Source organism: Salmo trutta, chromosome 6 (genome assembly GCF_901001165.1).
Source record: "Salmo trutta chromosome 6, fSalTru1.1, whole genome shotgun sequence".
Classification (NCBI taxonomy): domain Eukaryota; kingdom Metazoa; phylum Chordata; class Actinopteri; order Salmoniformes; family Salmonidae; genus Salmo; species Salmo trutta.
Window position 1 is genome coordinate 49,001,796 of NC_042962.1, and position 16,940 is coordinate 49,018,735.

At 42.4% G+C, this 16,940-nt stretch overlaps 1 protein-coding gene across 7 annotated transcripts in view; it reads right to left on the reverse strand.

Moving 5' to 3' along the window:
- Window positions 1–16,435, reverse strand: part of kcnh7 (potassium channel, voltage gated eag related subfamily H, member 7) — a 94,022-nt gene extending 77,587 nt beyond the window's left edge. For all 7 annotated transcript variants that reach the window (XM_029756657.1, XM_029756655.1, XM_029756656.1 and 4 more), the window contains exons 1-2: window positions 15,978–16,435; window positions 15,040–15,270 (exon numbers count right to left, since the gene is read on the reverse strand). In XM_029756657.1, coding sequence (XP_029612517.1) covers window positions 15,040–15,270; window positions 15,978–16,053 — 307 coding nt within the window. In that variant the 5' untranslated portion in view covers window positions 16,054–16,435. The remainder of the gene's footprint in view (window positions 1–15,039; window positions 15,271–15,977) is intronic.
- Window positions 16,436–16,940: the final 505 nt, after the last annotated feature.

Sequence of the window (16,940 nt, forward strand, 5' to 3'; positions counted from 1 at the left end):
TCTCTCTCTCTCTCTCTCTCTCTCTCTGTCTCTCTCGCTCTCTCTCAGTCTCTCTGGCTCTTTGTCTCTCTCTCTCTCTGTCTCTCTCTCTGTCTCTCTCTCTCTCTGTCTCTGTCAGTCTCTCTCTCTGCCCCCCCCCCTCCTCACTCCCTCTCCCCCTCCATCTCTGCCAGTTCCACAGCTTCTACCATCTACACTACAGTACAACAACCCACCTAGGAGATAATTGCGTATGGATAGTTCTTGACAGATCGTTCCATAGATAGGTATATACTGTGAACGTCTCTGCAGTGGGAGTCATTTTAGATTGTGCTCTCAGAGGACAGTGGACGGTGGTGGGAAGTTAGAGTAGAGGGACGTAGGGAAGTGACACTGATGAGAGCTGAGGCATGCAGCAATGGGGGAGCTAGCTGATGGTTGGTACCGTATTGGCCTGAGGGCATAAACCACAGTAGAAGCTAATTCCTGACAGCTGTCAGTGCAGCGGAGAGGGAGAGAGCTGTTTCAGGAGCTGCTCGGGACGAGATTACTTCACCTCCGGAGTGAAAATTGCAGTCCCACTTCTAGTTACAGTACCGCACTTCAATTCCAAGTGGTCGTCAGGTTTAGACGTTTTTAATTCAATTGACAAGGAAAGGAGGAAGGAGAATCCACATGCTTCTTGGTCCTTTTTCATTTGTGTTATAATTTCCTAGTCCAGCACCCGCGTGTTGGATCTGCATGTTCTTCCTTTCTCTCTTTCAAATTGTCAAAGCTTCCTTAATGGTCCATTAGACGCTTTCCGCCCACCTTCAGAGAGAGAGACACTCAAGCAGCCCAGTCTTTTGCTAACAGGCAGCATGGAGGCTCCAGAAATGTAATCCTCCCTTCAGGGGACATTTAAAAACACAAAGAGAGGAGAGCAACTGATCCTGGAGGGAAGGGAAAGAGCTACTCTACCCCATGGTTTCCCATGTCCTAACTCCATTAGGCGGGCCCCTTCCATGCAGCTCTGTGTCCTTGCTCTGGTTTGTTAATGCACAACGTAGCAAAACGCTTCTCAACGAAAAACAAGCATTTGTTATTGGACCGGTTCAAGTAGTTGCTCCCTGTTTCAGTCCATTTTTCTTTCGTTTGGTGCCTGGTGAATACGACCCTGTCCATGTCCTGAATGGATTGATGAGGTGATGCTACTTTTGTTTTTGTTCGTCTGTTGGATGCATTCAGCACCATACAGTGTCCCTGCGATTGCAAATGGCCGACTCGTTAAGAAAACAATGGAGAGTGATTGAAGGCTCAGTGGGTTCTAGAAAGAGCCAAGCTCTGAGTGGAGCTAGAAATACACAGAGTGTACAAAACATTAAGAACATGACATAGACTGACCAGGTGAACACAGGTGAAAGCTATGATCCCTCATTGATGTCACTTGTTAAATCCACTTCAATCAGTGTACATGAAGAGGAGACGGGTTAAAGAAGGATTTTTAAGCCTTGAGACAATTAAGACGTGGATTGTGTATGTGTGCCATTCAGCAGGTGAATAGGTAAGACAAAAGATTGAAGTTCCTTTGAATGGGGTATGGTAGTAGGTAGCCAGGCACACCGGTTTTTGTCAAGAACTGCAACGCTGCTGTGTTTTTCACACTCAACAGTTTCCTGTGTGTATCAAGAAGTGTCCACCACCCAAAGGACATACAGCCAACTTGACACAATTGTGGGAAGCATTGGAGTCAACATGGGCCAGCAACTCAATATTAGGAAGGTGTTCCCAATGTCTGGGTATGCTCAGTGTATACATATCATGACACTCCAGACAAAATCAGACTAGACATATGCTGGCGCTACATAGGCGTTGCATAAGCTACCATCGTCTTTCCAAAGAGACTGATTTACACTTGAGTAGGCTTCAACATACTACATGCTCATTTCAGTATTTTACCGATGTTGAAATGCAGAGGACACCTGCTGAAATGTGTTGCCAGCTAGCTGTTTGTACGTAACACATACAGTATCTTTCTCATTCAATGTCACTTCTTCACCGTTTGTCCAAGTCCAAACTTTCAAGTAGGAAAAGTCTATGGCAGTGTCCAAATATCCATACCTGTCCATGTCTTTAGTCCACGTTTTGAATCTTGAGCTAGAGCACTGAAACACGGTTATCATACAGCCCATAGTCTTCCTTTGGAGAATAAACACTTGATGCCGATTCAAATGGACAGAAATGAGGAGAAATAGCAAGCAGTAAATGTCAGCGTTTTGCCAATGCAAATGTGCTTTGATAATCTGGGCGTCAACTCTAATTGAGAAGAATGGCAGAATTGATGAAGTGATGAAATAGGTTGGTGTGCCCAGAGCGTTCTCTTATGGCATTGGAGGGTTGGCTGATTCAGTCTCCATCAAAGGCAGTCCTTGGGCTGGGCTAAAGTGTGGATGCCAGCTTGGCATTTAGCATTAGTAATAGGCTGGTGAGCTCCTGGGATGCGAGCCCAGGGTTGGGTAGGTTACCTTCTAAATGTAATCCGTTCCAGTTACCTGTCCAAAATTGTAATCAGCAACGTAACTTTTGGATTACCCAAACTCAGTAACGTAGTCTGATTACATTCAGTTACTTTTAGATTACTTTCCCCTTAAGAGGCATCAGAAGAAGACACAATTGTATGTTACCAATTGAACCACATCTATTGCAGGATAAATCAATGTTAAAGTTTACACAGCTGGCCATATATGGATGTTACATTTTACTTTATGGGTTGGTTATGAAGGCTTCTTTTAACCCATCACTTTCTACTACATATAATAATACGATTAAATTATATCTTTACATTAAAAACCAAAGTCTATCAGAATTCCAGTCATTCCAATAAATGTTATACCCCTTGATCTTCAAGAATAGGACTTGGAAATATGCCAGTATAGATTAGCCGAATGTTTTTCCTGAGCATAACTCCAAAACTAAGGACTAATTAGCAAAGCCTTACTTGGTTTATGATTTTGTTTTCATGGAGGACTAATTGTGCTCATTGATTCGAGTTGAAGAATAAATGCTGCGCCCATGGAATGGCATGCTTTGAGCACTACTGAGAAGTGCTATTTACATGTGAAAAATGAATGCCATATGCTGCATTGGCTTTAGGCCTGTTGTTTACCTTTTTGTTGGTGACACCTTGATATCTTGATAACATGCAGCTATTTAAAGGGCAAATCCACAGATGAAACAATAACCAAATGGCTCCCCATCTCTGTTTTGGTAAAAAAACGGAGGGATGGGCCTGGAGAAATGTAACCACTCTCAGGTTAATAGACCGAATTATGGGTGCAAGGACTGACCATCCATGATATCAAAAGTATTGTTTTAACCATGTTATGAGGCTATACAGTGTTTGTTAACATTTACAATGTTTACAAACGTAGAAAAACAAGCTTATATTTTGGTTTCTCATGGGAGTGTGACAGTTGAACTAAGCTCATGAGACATTTCTAAGTTATATTCCTCAAGAATCCATGGATATATATATATATATACAGTTGAAGTTAGAAGTTTACATACACTTAGGTTGGAGTCATTAAAACTCGTTTTTCAACCACTCCACAAATTTATTGCTAAAATACTATAGTTTTGGCAATTCGGTTAGGACATCTTCTTTGTGCGTGACACAATTGTTTACAGACAGATTATTTCACTTATAATTCACTGTATCACAATTCCAGTGGGTCAGAAGTTTACATACACTAGGTTGACTGTGTCTTTAAACAGCTTGGAAAATTCCAGAAAATGATGTCATGGCTTTAGAAGCTTCTGATAGGCTAATTGACATCATGTGAGTCAATTGGAGGTGTACCTGTGGATGTATTTCAAGGCCTACCTTCAAACTCAGCGCCTCTTTGCTCGAAATTATGGGAAAATCTAAAAAAATCAGCCAAGACCTCAGAAAAAGAATTGTAGACCTCCACAAGTCTGGTTCATCCTTGAGAGCAATTTCCAAACGCCTGAAGGTACCACGTTCATCTGTACAAACAATAGTACGCAAGTATAAACACCATGGGACCACGCAGCCGTCATACCGCTCAGGAAGGAGACGCGTTCTGTCTCCTAGAGATGAACGTACTTTCGTGCGAAAAGTGCAAATCAATCCCAGAACACCAGCAAAGGACCTTGTGAAGATACTGGAGGAAACCGGTACAAAACTGTCTATATCCACTGTAAAACAAGTCCTATATCGACATGAACCTGAAACAAGGAAGAAGCCACTGCTCCAAAACCGACATAAAAAAGCCAGACTACGGTTTGCAACTGCACATGGGGACAAAGATCGTACTTCTTGGAGAAATGTCCTCTGGTCTGATGAAACAAAAACAGAACTGTTTGGCCATAATGACCATCGTTATGTTTGGAGGAAAAAGGGGGAGGCTTGCAAGCCGAAGAACACCATCCCAAACTTGAAGCACGGGGGGTGGCAGCATCATGTTGTGGGGGTGCTTTGCTGCAGGAGGGACTGGTGTACTTCACAAAGTAGATGGCATCATGAGGAAGGACAATTATGTGGCTATATTGAACCAACATCTCAAGACATCCGTCAGGAAGTTAAAGCTTGGTCACGAATTGGTCTTCCAAATGGACAATGACCCCAAGCATACTTCCAAAGTTGTGGCAAATGGCTTAAGGACAACAAAAGTCAAGGTATTGGAGTGGCCATCGCAAAGCCCTGACCTCAATCCCATAGGAAATTTGTGGGCAGTACTGAAAAAGTGTGTGCGAGCAAGGAGGCCTACAAACTTGACTCAGTTACACCAGCTCTATCAGGAGGAATGGGCCAAAATTCACCCAACTCATTGTGGGAAGCTTGTGGAAGTCTACCTGAAACGTTTGACCCAAGTTAAACAATTTAAAGTCATTGCTACCAAATACTAATTGAGTGTATGTAAACTTCTGACCCACTGGGAATGTGATGAAAGAAATAAAAGCTGAAATAAATAATTCTCTCTACTATTATTCTGACATTTCACATTCTTAAAATTTAGTGGTGATCCTAACTGACCCAAGACTGGGAAATGTTCCTAGGATTAAATGTCAGGAATTGTGAAAAACTGAGTTTAAATGTATTTGGCTAAGGTGTATGTAAACCTCCGACTTCAGCTGTATATATATATATATATATATATATATATATATATAGATAGATAGATAGATATATGCACTACGTTCAAAAGTTTGGGGTCACTTAGACATTTCCTTGTTTTTGAAAGAAAAGCACATTTTTTGTCAATTAAAATAACATCAAATTGACCAGAAATACATTGTTAATGCTGTAAATGACTCTTGTAGCTGGAAACGGCTGATTTTAATGGAATATCTACATAGGCGTACAGAGGCTCAGTATCAGTAACCGTCACTCCTGTGTTCCAATGGCACGTTGTGTTAGCTAATCATTTTTAGTTTAGTTTATCGTTTTAAAAGGCTAATTGATCATTATAAAACCCTTTTGCAATTATGTTAGCACAGCTGAAAACTGTTGTTCTGATTAAAGACGCAATTAAACTGGCCTTCATTAGACTAGTTGAGTATCTGGAGCATCAGCATTTGTGGGTTTGATTACAGGCTCAAAATGACCAGAAACAAAGACTTTCTTCTGAGACTCATCAGTCTATTCTTGTTCTGAGAAATGAAGACTATTCCATGTGAGAAATTGCCAAGAAACTGAAGATCCTATACAACAATACTCCCTTCACAGAACAGCGCAAACTGGCTCTAACCAGAATAGAAAGAGGAGTGGGAGGCCCCCGTTCGCAACTGAGCAAGAGGACAAGTACATTAGAGTGTCTAGTTTGAGAAACAGACACCTCACAAGTCCTCAACTGGCAACTTCATTAAATAGTACCCGTAAAACACCAGTCTCAACGTCAACAGTGAAGAGGCAACTCCGGTATACTGGCCTTCTAGGCAGAGTTCCTCTGTCCAGTGTCTGTGTTCTTTTGCCCATCTTAATCTTTTCTTTTTATTGGCCAGTCTGAGATATGGCTTTTTCTTTGCAACTCTGCCTGACTGCCCCGAAGGACATTTTTATTTGTAATCCCAGCCCCCGTCCCCGCAGGAGGCCTTTTTCCTTTTGGTAGGCTGTCATTGTTAATAAGAATTTGTTCTTAACTGACTTGCCTAGTTTAATTAAGGTTACATAAAATACAATAAAATGTGTTTTTCATTAATAAGTCTATTATCTCTTGAACCATATGGTCTATCTACTGGAAACTCATGGACAATATGGACACAGATATAACAAATGAATACTATATGAATACACTTTCAAGTATAAATTACCAAAGTTACAATAGATTGCCATAGATTTTCTGTTAATTACCAAAATTACTGAAGATTCCAGTAACTTTGGTAAATTACCGGTAGAGAGAGGGAGTAACCAAAACTAGCTCAGACTCATCCACTATCTTCAATCTTTAAATGCATTGAAAATAACTTTCATATCAAACAATCTCAAGAAACATTTTGTGATGAAATGTTTTTTTCTCTCACTTTAATTCAATAAATGTCCCGAAAACTTGAAACCCATCAAAGGATCCCATCAATATATCAAGAAACTGTAGAAGAATCAGCCTCTTGGATACACAATACACAAACAACCATGATTGGACCAACACAGTCAACAGTCAACAGCAGTAGCGAAAGAAATCGTGAATGACTGTTCATTCACAGATAGACTGTTCACACATGTAAATCCATGAATGATACAAGTGAAGGGATCCGGGGTGAAATTCCATTATGCCAGATAATAATGGCCACAGAATCCCAATTTTATCAATAAAGTGTACACATACGCCTATATGCATTGCATTGACAACCCAAAGAGGAGATATCTAAGCTCATTTGGAAATATTGACTTCCATATGTAGAATATATATCCAAATGGAGAGTGTATAACCTATAAAATATGTTTCTTATCCCTGCCAATATGTCGTTTGGCTGATCTTCTTTGACAGTAGCTAGCTGGGCTGGATGTTGTTTTGCAGGGATCTGGTGTACTGCTAGGAACTGGATATGCTAGCCTCTAGGACTGTAGCCATATGGGGAGAGGATGGAGGGAAAATAGGAGGAGAGAAAAGATTGGGGAGGGGGGGAAGAGAGAGGAGGAGAGGGAAGGGTGAAGAATACCGCCTGCCTGGCTGGCTACTTTGTTTGCTGTTTGGAGGCCGTTGTAATGCCATCAAGTCAGTCAATCAGTCAGTTAATCTGTCAGTCAGTCAGTCAGTCAAAGCAATACATAGATTTTGTTCCTGTTCAGAAGTAACATACCTGTTTCAAAAATACAACAAATCAACAAGGATCTCATTCGTTGATTCAGGTGTTTCAAAGACTGAACACCCTGCTCTACATTCATCCATACTCAACCAGGCATGGCATCCCCTAGGGTAGATTTCTGGCATCAGGTCGGATACCCATGGTTCCCCACGGGTGACATTTGTGGAGATAAAATATAGGAGTGTCTACAGATGTAAGATCTTAATTTGATCACCCTGTTGCAGGATAACTTTCTTCTAGTGCATTTTTGGTTAAAAAAGGCTTCTAAAGTTTGTCATTTCCACTTCGAAAACAACATTTTTTATCTACCCCTACAAAAATGTCCATTAATTAGAATCCACATAATAATTCACATTTCACGTTGCAGCTGGATTATTTTCCTACTGTAGCAAACAGGCCCAAATTAAGATCCTACATCTGTATAAAGTGTCTTATATGGGCATGGCCCTACAGTATGTAGGCTACCCTATGGCTAAGTCTTAGGCATATCCAGTATCACAACTAGGGCGCTAATGACAATCAACAGAATGAACTTCTTTTGACAAAACATCTCATTGAACATCCCATAATCCCTTGAACTGCACGAACAGCAAGACTCAGCAATCTGCCCATCTCATGAGAATGGAATTGACAATCGTCATGGCTACAGTGAGCTCCAGTGCTTCAGGTGCTGGTGGAGACATGCCATGATAGATTAGAGAAGAGAACAAGATAATACATGTTGGCTGGTTCCATCCTCCATCTGTTGCTATGACAACACTATGCGGTAACTCTGTGACTAAAACAATCTCTGTTTTAGGGGTACATGAGTAGGGGGAGGGGCGCAATAGGCAAGAGAGGAATAAATTGTGAACTGAAACTGATTTCCAAATGGTCATGCTAAGATGCCGCGTAAAATCTGTACCAAAGGAAGTAGCCTGAAATACATTATTTTACTGTTTCAATGTAGGGAGTGCTTATATTTGCCCTGCTTCACACAATGTATTGTCATACATAACCAATCAATGCAAGAGTCTGCTTATTGCTTCAACATGCAAGCTGCCGTCTCTCTGACACACCTACCAACAGGCTAGGACGTCATGAACTTTGACAGTAGCGCAAATCGAATGGGTGCACAATGAAAACCTATCCACAACAACACAGCTATTCCTCCCTGTCATATTGTACGCAATATATACAAAAGTACGTGGACACCCCTTCAAATTAGTGGAGTTGGCTATTATAGCCACACCCGTTGCTCACAGGTGTATAAAATTGAGCACACTGCCATGCAATCTCCATAGACAAACATTGGCAGTAGAATGGCCTTACTGAAGAGCTCAGTGACTTTCAACGTGGCACCATCATGGGATGTCACCTTTCCAAAAAGTCAGTTCATCAAATTTATGCCCTGCTAGAGCTGCCCCAGTCAACTGTAAGTGCTGTTATTGTGAAGTGGAAACGTTGAGGCACAACAACGGCTCAGCCGCAAAGTGGTAGGCCACACAAGCTCACAGAACAGGACTGCCGAATGCTGAAGCGCACAGCGCGAAAAAAATCATCTGTCCTCGGTTGCAACACTCAACCGAGGACAGTTCTAACTGCCTCTGGAAGCAACGTCAGCACAATAACTGTTCGTGGGGAGCTTCACCATGTGCAATGTCAAGCGTCGGCTGGAGTGGTGTAAAGCTCATCAGCATTGGACTCTGGAGCAGTGGAAACGCGTTCTCTGGAGTGATGAATCACGCTTCACCATCTGGTAGTCTGACAGACAAATCTGGGTTTGGTGGATGCCAGGAGAACGCTCCCTGACCAAATGCATATATGTCAACTGTAAAGTTTGGTGGAGGATGAATAATGGTATGGGGCTCTTTTTTATGGTTCAGGTTAGGCCCCTTAGTTCCAGTGAAGGGCAATCTTAACGCTACAGCATACAATAACATTCTAGACGATTCTGTGCTTCCAACTTTGTGGAAACAGTTTGGCGAATGCCCTTTTCTGTTTCAGCATGACAATACCCCTGTTCACAAAGTGAGCTCCATACAGAAATTATTTTTCAAGATTGGTGCAGAAGAACTTGACTGGTCTGTACAGAGCCCTGACCTCAACCCCATCGAACACCTTTGGGATGAATTGGAATGCCGACTGCAAGCAAGGCCTAATCGCCCAACATCAGTGCCCAACCTCACTAATGCTCTGGTGGCTGAATGGAATCAAGTCCCCACAGCAATGTTCCAACATCTACTGCAAAGCCTTCCCAGAAGAGTGGAGGCTGTTATAGCAGCAAAGGGGTGACCAACTCCATATTAATGCCCATGATTTTGGAATGAGATGTTCGACAAGCAGGTGTCCACATACTTTTGATCATGTATTGTATCTATTACCTTTAGAGTTGCAGCGGGGCCCTGTCGTCATCGATACACATATACTGTACTAATGTGAGACTGAGTCCCACTGTGAACACACTGCAGTAGAAGAGGATACCTGCAGGACTTGGCTGGACTCGTGGGAGGGGTGGGGAGATAGAGAGTGGGAGAGAAAGCTAGAGAGAGAGGGAGAGATAGAGAAAGATGGGGAATGGAGAGGGAGAGAAAGATGGGGAAAAGAGAGCGAGAGAAAGAGAGAGAGAGAGAGAGAGAGAGAGAGAGCTGGTGCCAGGCTCATCTATAATTGAGACAGTCTGCTCAGATGAGCTTGAATTAAATTCAGGAGGGTGTCCCCGTGAAGGAAATATCCAGCACCTGAATTCTCCTCCCTCCCACTCACTGTATCTCTCTCTCTCTCCCTCTCTCCCTCTCTATTTTGATCCCTCCCTCCCTCTTTCCTTTCTCCATCTCTCCATCTCCTTCTCCCTCCCTTTCTCCTTCTCTGTCCCTCTTTCTGCCTCCTCTTTCTTCCCCCTCTTTCTTCCTCTTTCAATCTCTGTTGCTTCAGTAGCATATGCACTGTTGGTGACATTACCTCAGTCTTCTCTCCTGATTCCATGAGACTGTGGAACCTGATATAGCAGATTTGACTACAGGCCATACTGCAGAGAGATTATCTTGTTTGCACAGCAAATCCACATAAAAATGACATTCCACTCTCTGCTCTCGAAAGTCATTCAGTTCAATAGATGGCTTTATGCACATATCATCACTTTGCATACTACTGCAGGTTGGTACTTTGTCATTCCAATGGTGACAGAGAGCTTCGCATCATGCTAGTTAAATGTGTTCAGTGCCTATGGCGGAAACCTAGAGTGAATGATAGGGACTTTAATGTAGCCAATGAATGCAAATGATTGTCTCACTGATATTATAAGTACCAAACAAAACTGAAGAAAGACAATAACCAAACAGATTGGACGTTAAAACGCACACACACGCATGCACGCACGCATGCATGCACGCACGCAAGCACACACGCACACAGGGATAGAGGGACAGAGCTATATTTCTCAAGTGTGAAGGATGAGACTAATGGCAGATGTACTCAGAAATACAAAAATACTATGTTTCATATGGTAGTCAATGTAATGTTTTGTTTTTAAAATGCCACTTTTTGGAACGAGTCATTATTGTGGCACCGACATGTCTAGACAGACAACGCAACAGAGAGAGATAGAGAGCGAAAACCAACCTGATTTTGATTAACTCCCATATCTACTGGGTGAAATACCACAGTGTGCCATCACTGCAGCAAGATTTGTGACCTGTTGCCACAAGAAAAGGTCAACCAGTGAAGAACAAACACCATTGTAAATACAACCCATATTTATGCTTATTTATTTTCCCTTTTGTACTTTAACCATTTGTACATTGTTACAACACTGTATATATAAATAATATAACATTTGTAATGTCTTTATTATTTTGGAACTTCTGTGAGTGTAATGTTTACTGTTAATTTTTATGGTTTATTTCACTTTTCTATATTATCTGCTTCACTTGCTTTGGCAATGTTAACATATGTGTCACGTCCTGACCAGTAAAAGGGGTTATTTGTTATTGTAGTTTGGTCAGGGCGTGGCAGGGGGTGTTTTGTTTTGTGTGTTTCGGGGTTTTTGATTTATGTTCTATATTTTCTATTTCTATGTTTATTCTAGTTTTCTAGTTCTATGTTTCAATTACCTCCAATTAGAGGCAGCTGGTTGTCGTTGTCTCTAATTGGAGGCCATATTTAAGTGTGTTCGTTTTTCACTTGTGTTTGTGGGTGGTTGTTCCAAGTATAGTCTGTGTACCTTACTGGACTGTTTTCGTCGTTTGTTTTGTTTAAGTGTCTTCTCTTTAATAAAGTAAAGAAGATGATCAATATACCCGCTGCATTTTGGTCCACTTCTTACGACGACCATGACAATATGTTTCCCATGCCCCTTGAATTGAATTGAATTGAGAGAGAAAGTGAGCGAGATAGAGGGGGAGAGAGCCAGCAGAGAGAAAGAGAGCAGAGAGCAGAAAGAGAGAGCATGGAGAGAGAGAGAGACAGAGAGAGAGAGAGCATGGTGCGAGAGGGAGAGAGAGTAAAAGTGAGAGTGTGTGTTGAATCAGGTATGCAAAACCCTGAAATTCTACAGTCACCAACTCGTTGGTCCTCTCCCTCTCTGTTACCTAATGTGTTTGTGTTTGGGCATGTCTGACCCTCTGGTCTAGATGGAATTTTGACTTACCCTCGTGTGTGTCACCCTCGTGACCTGCCCAGCACACAATAAAAATATGGGTCCAATAAACCCTATGGGCCCTCGTCAAAAGCAGTGCACTAAATGAGGAATAAGGAGTAATTTGGGATGCAGACCATGATGTTTATGCATGAGAGATGGTGATTGGCCACACAGAATGTATGGGTTTCTCTACTCACCCAATCCCCACAGTCTGCTCTGTGTAATAGAGGTTAAGGCTGTTTGATTATTCCATTTGAATATATGAATACGTTGAGAAATTCAAATTTAGAAATGATGTATAATAGTGGTGCCTTCACACAGACCCCCCCCCCCCCCCCCCCCCCCCCCCACACACACACACACACACACACACACACACACACACACACACACACACACACACACACACACACACACACACACACACACACACACACACACAGAATACCGACTACATTCAATTGAACTGGCATTTGATTCAATAGAATAGTCTGCGTGTAATAGGATAGGTTTAGACGTAGCATTTGTAAAACATGATGTTGTTGTGTGACAGACTTTCACGACTGTCATTGCACTACTTCAGCAGAGTGAGAGACAGAGAGGAAAACAGAAAGGAACTCTACAGTGAGCGTTCATCAGACCAGTCTGAAACACGGATGAATGTGAAGACTGTAAATGGATCCCATCGCAGCACAGAGGCATCAAGCTCTGGTTTCCTCTTGATTCAATTAAAAAAGAAAGGGACCGAATCGGAACGAATGACGTCCCCACAGACACGCACGCAACGCACTACATGATGTATAGTGATTACAATAAGATTGTCTTGTTCCATCTCCAAAAGAACAAGCCACCTGCATGGCCTTCAGTGTTCCTGTTGTTGTAATATTCAGGACACGCAGAGAGACAGCAGGGAACCGAAAGACACAACTGAAATAGCCACCTGAAATGTGCCACTTTGATTGTACATTTTAAAGAAGTCAAGGTTGATAGTACAATACAGATGGTGTTAAGATCATTACAACATTGCATCACACAGGTAAGCAGCCATTTTTGTTCCTTGAATGCACAGCAGTTCCGAGCGAGAGGCATAACTCACTTATTAAAGGACTATGCAATACCTAATGTCTGTTGTAAGCACAGGAAATGGTTCGGGGAGGACTTTGTGCTGTAACTTTATAATAGAACCAAGCTAGAAAAGGAACACCAAAGGTTCACCAAAAGGACAAGATGTCAACTCATAATAGATTCATCTGCTTGACAAAATTCTGCTGAGGCAAGAAAATCCTTCACAGTTTGTAAACGACAGAGACTGGTTGTCAGGACCACGGGTCAGGGGATTACTGTAAATTGGAGGAGATTGGCCTGCAGGCTCCAAGTGGTCCATCGGAGAATCCAACCAAATGACCAATCCCCACGCCACAATCACATCTCCCTCTGCAACACAATATCAGAGAGAAATCGGATTTCCACCCAGGCCCAACCATGCCTATGCCCCTGATGTGCATACCAATGTCATGTCGTTTCACCATACTTATGCCCACAAGATGAGTATTTTATAATGTAACGCCTATGATCAAATCAATTGTTATAAGGAGGTGAAAATCCTGTCTGTGTTATGAGAGGTTTGTGACCCTCCCTAGACGGCTCATGGTCTGAGTCCCAAATAGCACCATATACTTGTGTACTACTTTTGACCTGGTCAAAAGGAGTGCACTATATAGGGAAAAGGGTGCCATTTGTAACGCAACTTATGGAGTCAGGAAGTTTAGACACTGAGGTAATTAAAGCCTTACAGCTCCAGCAATGATAATGAGGACCTCTCTCTCTCTACCCCTCCAATCTTTCTTTTCATCCCTTCATCCCATCTCTAGGGGCCGGCCTGGCCAGCGAAAGATAGCAGGACAGACACTATCGATTCATTCTCCCAACACGGCAGGTTTGAAGATCAATGCAACATGAAGGTATTTGTGTCCTCATTAAGCGATCGATGCCTGTGAGGCCACTCCTCTGTTGGAAAAACACATTGCAGAGAAGGTCCATTCGGAGGCTTTGGAGCACTGATATGAGTTTGTGGTAATGAGGTGTTTATTGCCATGGCCACTTCACAACCCATGTATTCATCCACAACCTCTATACCTAGCTAAATCACTTTATCAGACCCCCAGACTACGTCCTGGCTTAGTAACCGTACAAGCCCCTAGTTCCCTCAAACATTCTCCCACGTCGTCCTCTCTTTCTTCACCTTTATACCTCCGTCATCCATCTCTCCAGTACTGTCCTCCACCCTACCTGTCTACATCCCCCTATCCACATGCAGGGTTCTCCCCGGGATTTCTTTAACGAGGTGTAAATGTCGTGTCAGCACACAGCAACCCATGTTTCATGACCAGTCACCAACTTTAACCCCGGCTTCAACCAGCTCTTATAAAACTGTTCAGCCCTTGTAGGTGGAAATGTCAGCTAGGCCAGCGATTACATACACCTTGACCATTACGCAACCGCTACAAGCTTTGTCATCTGGATAGGAAGGAACATCATCGTTAGAGGGCACAGCATGCACCCTGGGTGACCCTGGTTATTGGATATGGGACAGGCGGTTTAAACTTTCACTCTGCCACTCGCTAAGCATGCGACCCATCAAAACAATAGCAGCTGTCATGCCAACTCATAATCTCCATGGAAAATTCAGAAGCGGCTTAAACTACGTGACTCATTCAATTATATGTCACCTTTTTATGTGTTTAGCCAAGAGGCAATGGAATTGACCAATTTATTTTGGTTTCTAGGTTTGTGCAATATTCAATTTCCTATTCAGTAAATGGAGATGCAATTGTCTTCACAAATAGATACTGTGTTTTTCTACTTCAAAAGCTTTAGACAGAAACCTCCCCGATCGGAGCGCGACTAAATGAGATGTCATACATACACCTCTGTCAGTGTTTTTGTTCAACACAAATAACCTACTGAAGTGTTTACTTGAGGAACGTTCCTTGCCATGCCAAGCCCATTCCATTTCCTGTCTCTCCTGCATTATTCTGTCACTATTCACTGACCCTTATTTTGCTTAAATTTTCTCATATAAATGCAAAAGCATGAGCAACAAGCCCAGTGGGGAGGACTCCGTAGTCTGTACTCACCATCCTTGCGGTGGTAGGTGATCTCCACCTTGCGCTCCTCAGACCCCATCAGAGCCTGGGCTACCTGGGCGATGGCATGCCTGTTGGTGAACTCCCCATGGAGGAAGTCACAGGTGCACGGCCTCTGCATCACGTCCGGCCGCGAGAAGCCGGTCATCTCACAGAAGCCATCGTTGCAGTAGATGATGGCGCAGTTCTGAACCCGGGCATTGGCTATAATGAATTTCTTATCTGTGAAGGTATAGAAGAGTGTATGATCATAGTGGGGAAGAATGGGTAGGTTAACACATTCATGGTAGCATCAGAGGTATGTGATGTAATACCACTCTGCATGATGCTTTATATACAGAATAAAATATACACTGTATTATAAATCACTCCAAAATATACAGATGATCAATTAAACATTTGTCTTTCAGTCCTATCATGGCTAAGGGTGCATTGCTTCAGTATTTGTTAATGGAGGTGTGTGCTCCATTCTGCTTGATTCATGTTCATGCCATAGCCATACCATAAAACAGAGAGATTCACATTTAATAACTGGCACATAACCACCTGACCATAACCATTTCAAATGTGGGAGCGTTTGAAAAAGGTTATATGTATGCTGTTTGGATACTATTTATTGCCATGTAATCTTGTGGAGAAACACAAGTTGTTGCTTCTTCGAAGTACCTTAAATAATGCTCAATGATATCCCATATTTAAATTATGTTAACCTCAACTCTCCCACTTCTAAAGTATCACAAGCGCAACAATACTAGCTCTAGTCTTACTGATTGTTAAAAAACGTATGGTCGAAATACCAATATTCAGGTAAAAAATATTAACTTCATTTATTTTGTACGTGTGCAAGCAAGGTAAATACATTTTCCCACCATTATGAATATTATGAATTTAAAGATACATTATTGTGAAAACACAAACATAATACTCACTTTGTCCCTCAAATTTCTTTATAATTATCCCCAAAAAGGTGTTTTGTGGCGCAACATGACCTCTCCGAACAGGCATGATTATTCCAAAAAATAAGAAAGATTCCGCTGTCCAAGTAGGAACGCACCTTTCTCCTGAGACTCAAGTTGTAGTGGTTCCAACCACTAAAGCCTGAATGCCTCCCCGTTGTCTACACTCATCCTTAGGAAATCTCCGCCTCTTAGCTCTCCCAACCTTTTCCTTATTTCAACATAAATATGGTCCGGCTAGGGCTCATTTTGAAGCCTTCAAAGTGCACTTCGCCAGCACTGACTCTGGAGTAAAAGGTTATTGTACAGCGTAGTTTCTCCAACATTTCAAATTGATCATGTGAGGGACCCTGCCGCCGCTCTATAGCGTTGCGCTCGCTGCTACAGCTGCTGTTGTGGAGAATGGACTGATGCCCGCGGTGCCACCGACTGTGACGTTACCCCGCTCAGGCAGCGTGCACCTCGCGCTCAGCTCGATCAAGGCTGTGAAGGAAATCATATATCCATGCCTTGAGAATGAGCTATGGGTGACGCCAGGCCAGGGCAATAAAGCTGTATCGTCTATTTTTACATTGACCCATGGAAAACACGTGGGTTTATGTCTCACGTTGACTACGGCATATGCCTGTAACTGCCAATGCAAATAATGAATTTTAGACATACTATAGTTGTTTATCAGATACAGAGAAAGATACAGTTCCACAAATGAATCGATGGAAACAGGCTACAGCACTAATGATTCTATCATTAAGGGGGAAAACGTTGTAGATGTGGTTCCCTGTCCATGGTGCTGAAGTTGTAACAAAACTCCCTTTAGAAGGACACACGCACAAGCTCCCTCTTAAAACATCTGTCTCAGAATCTCTGCACAACCTCACCATCCATCTGGTCTACTGAGAAAACAATACAATAGCCAGGCTGCAGGAGAAGATACTA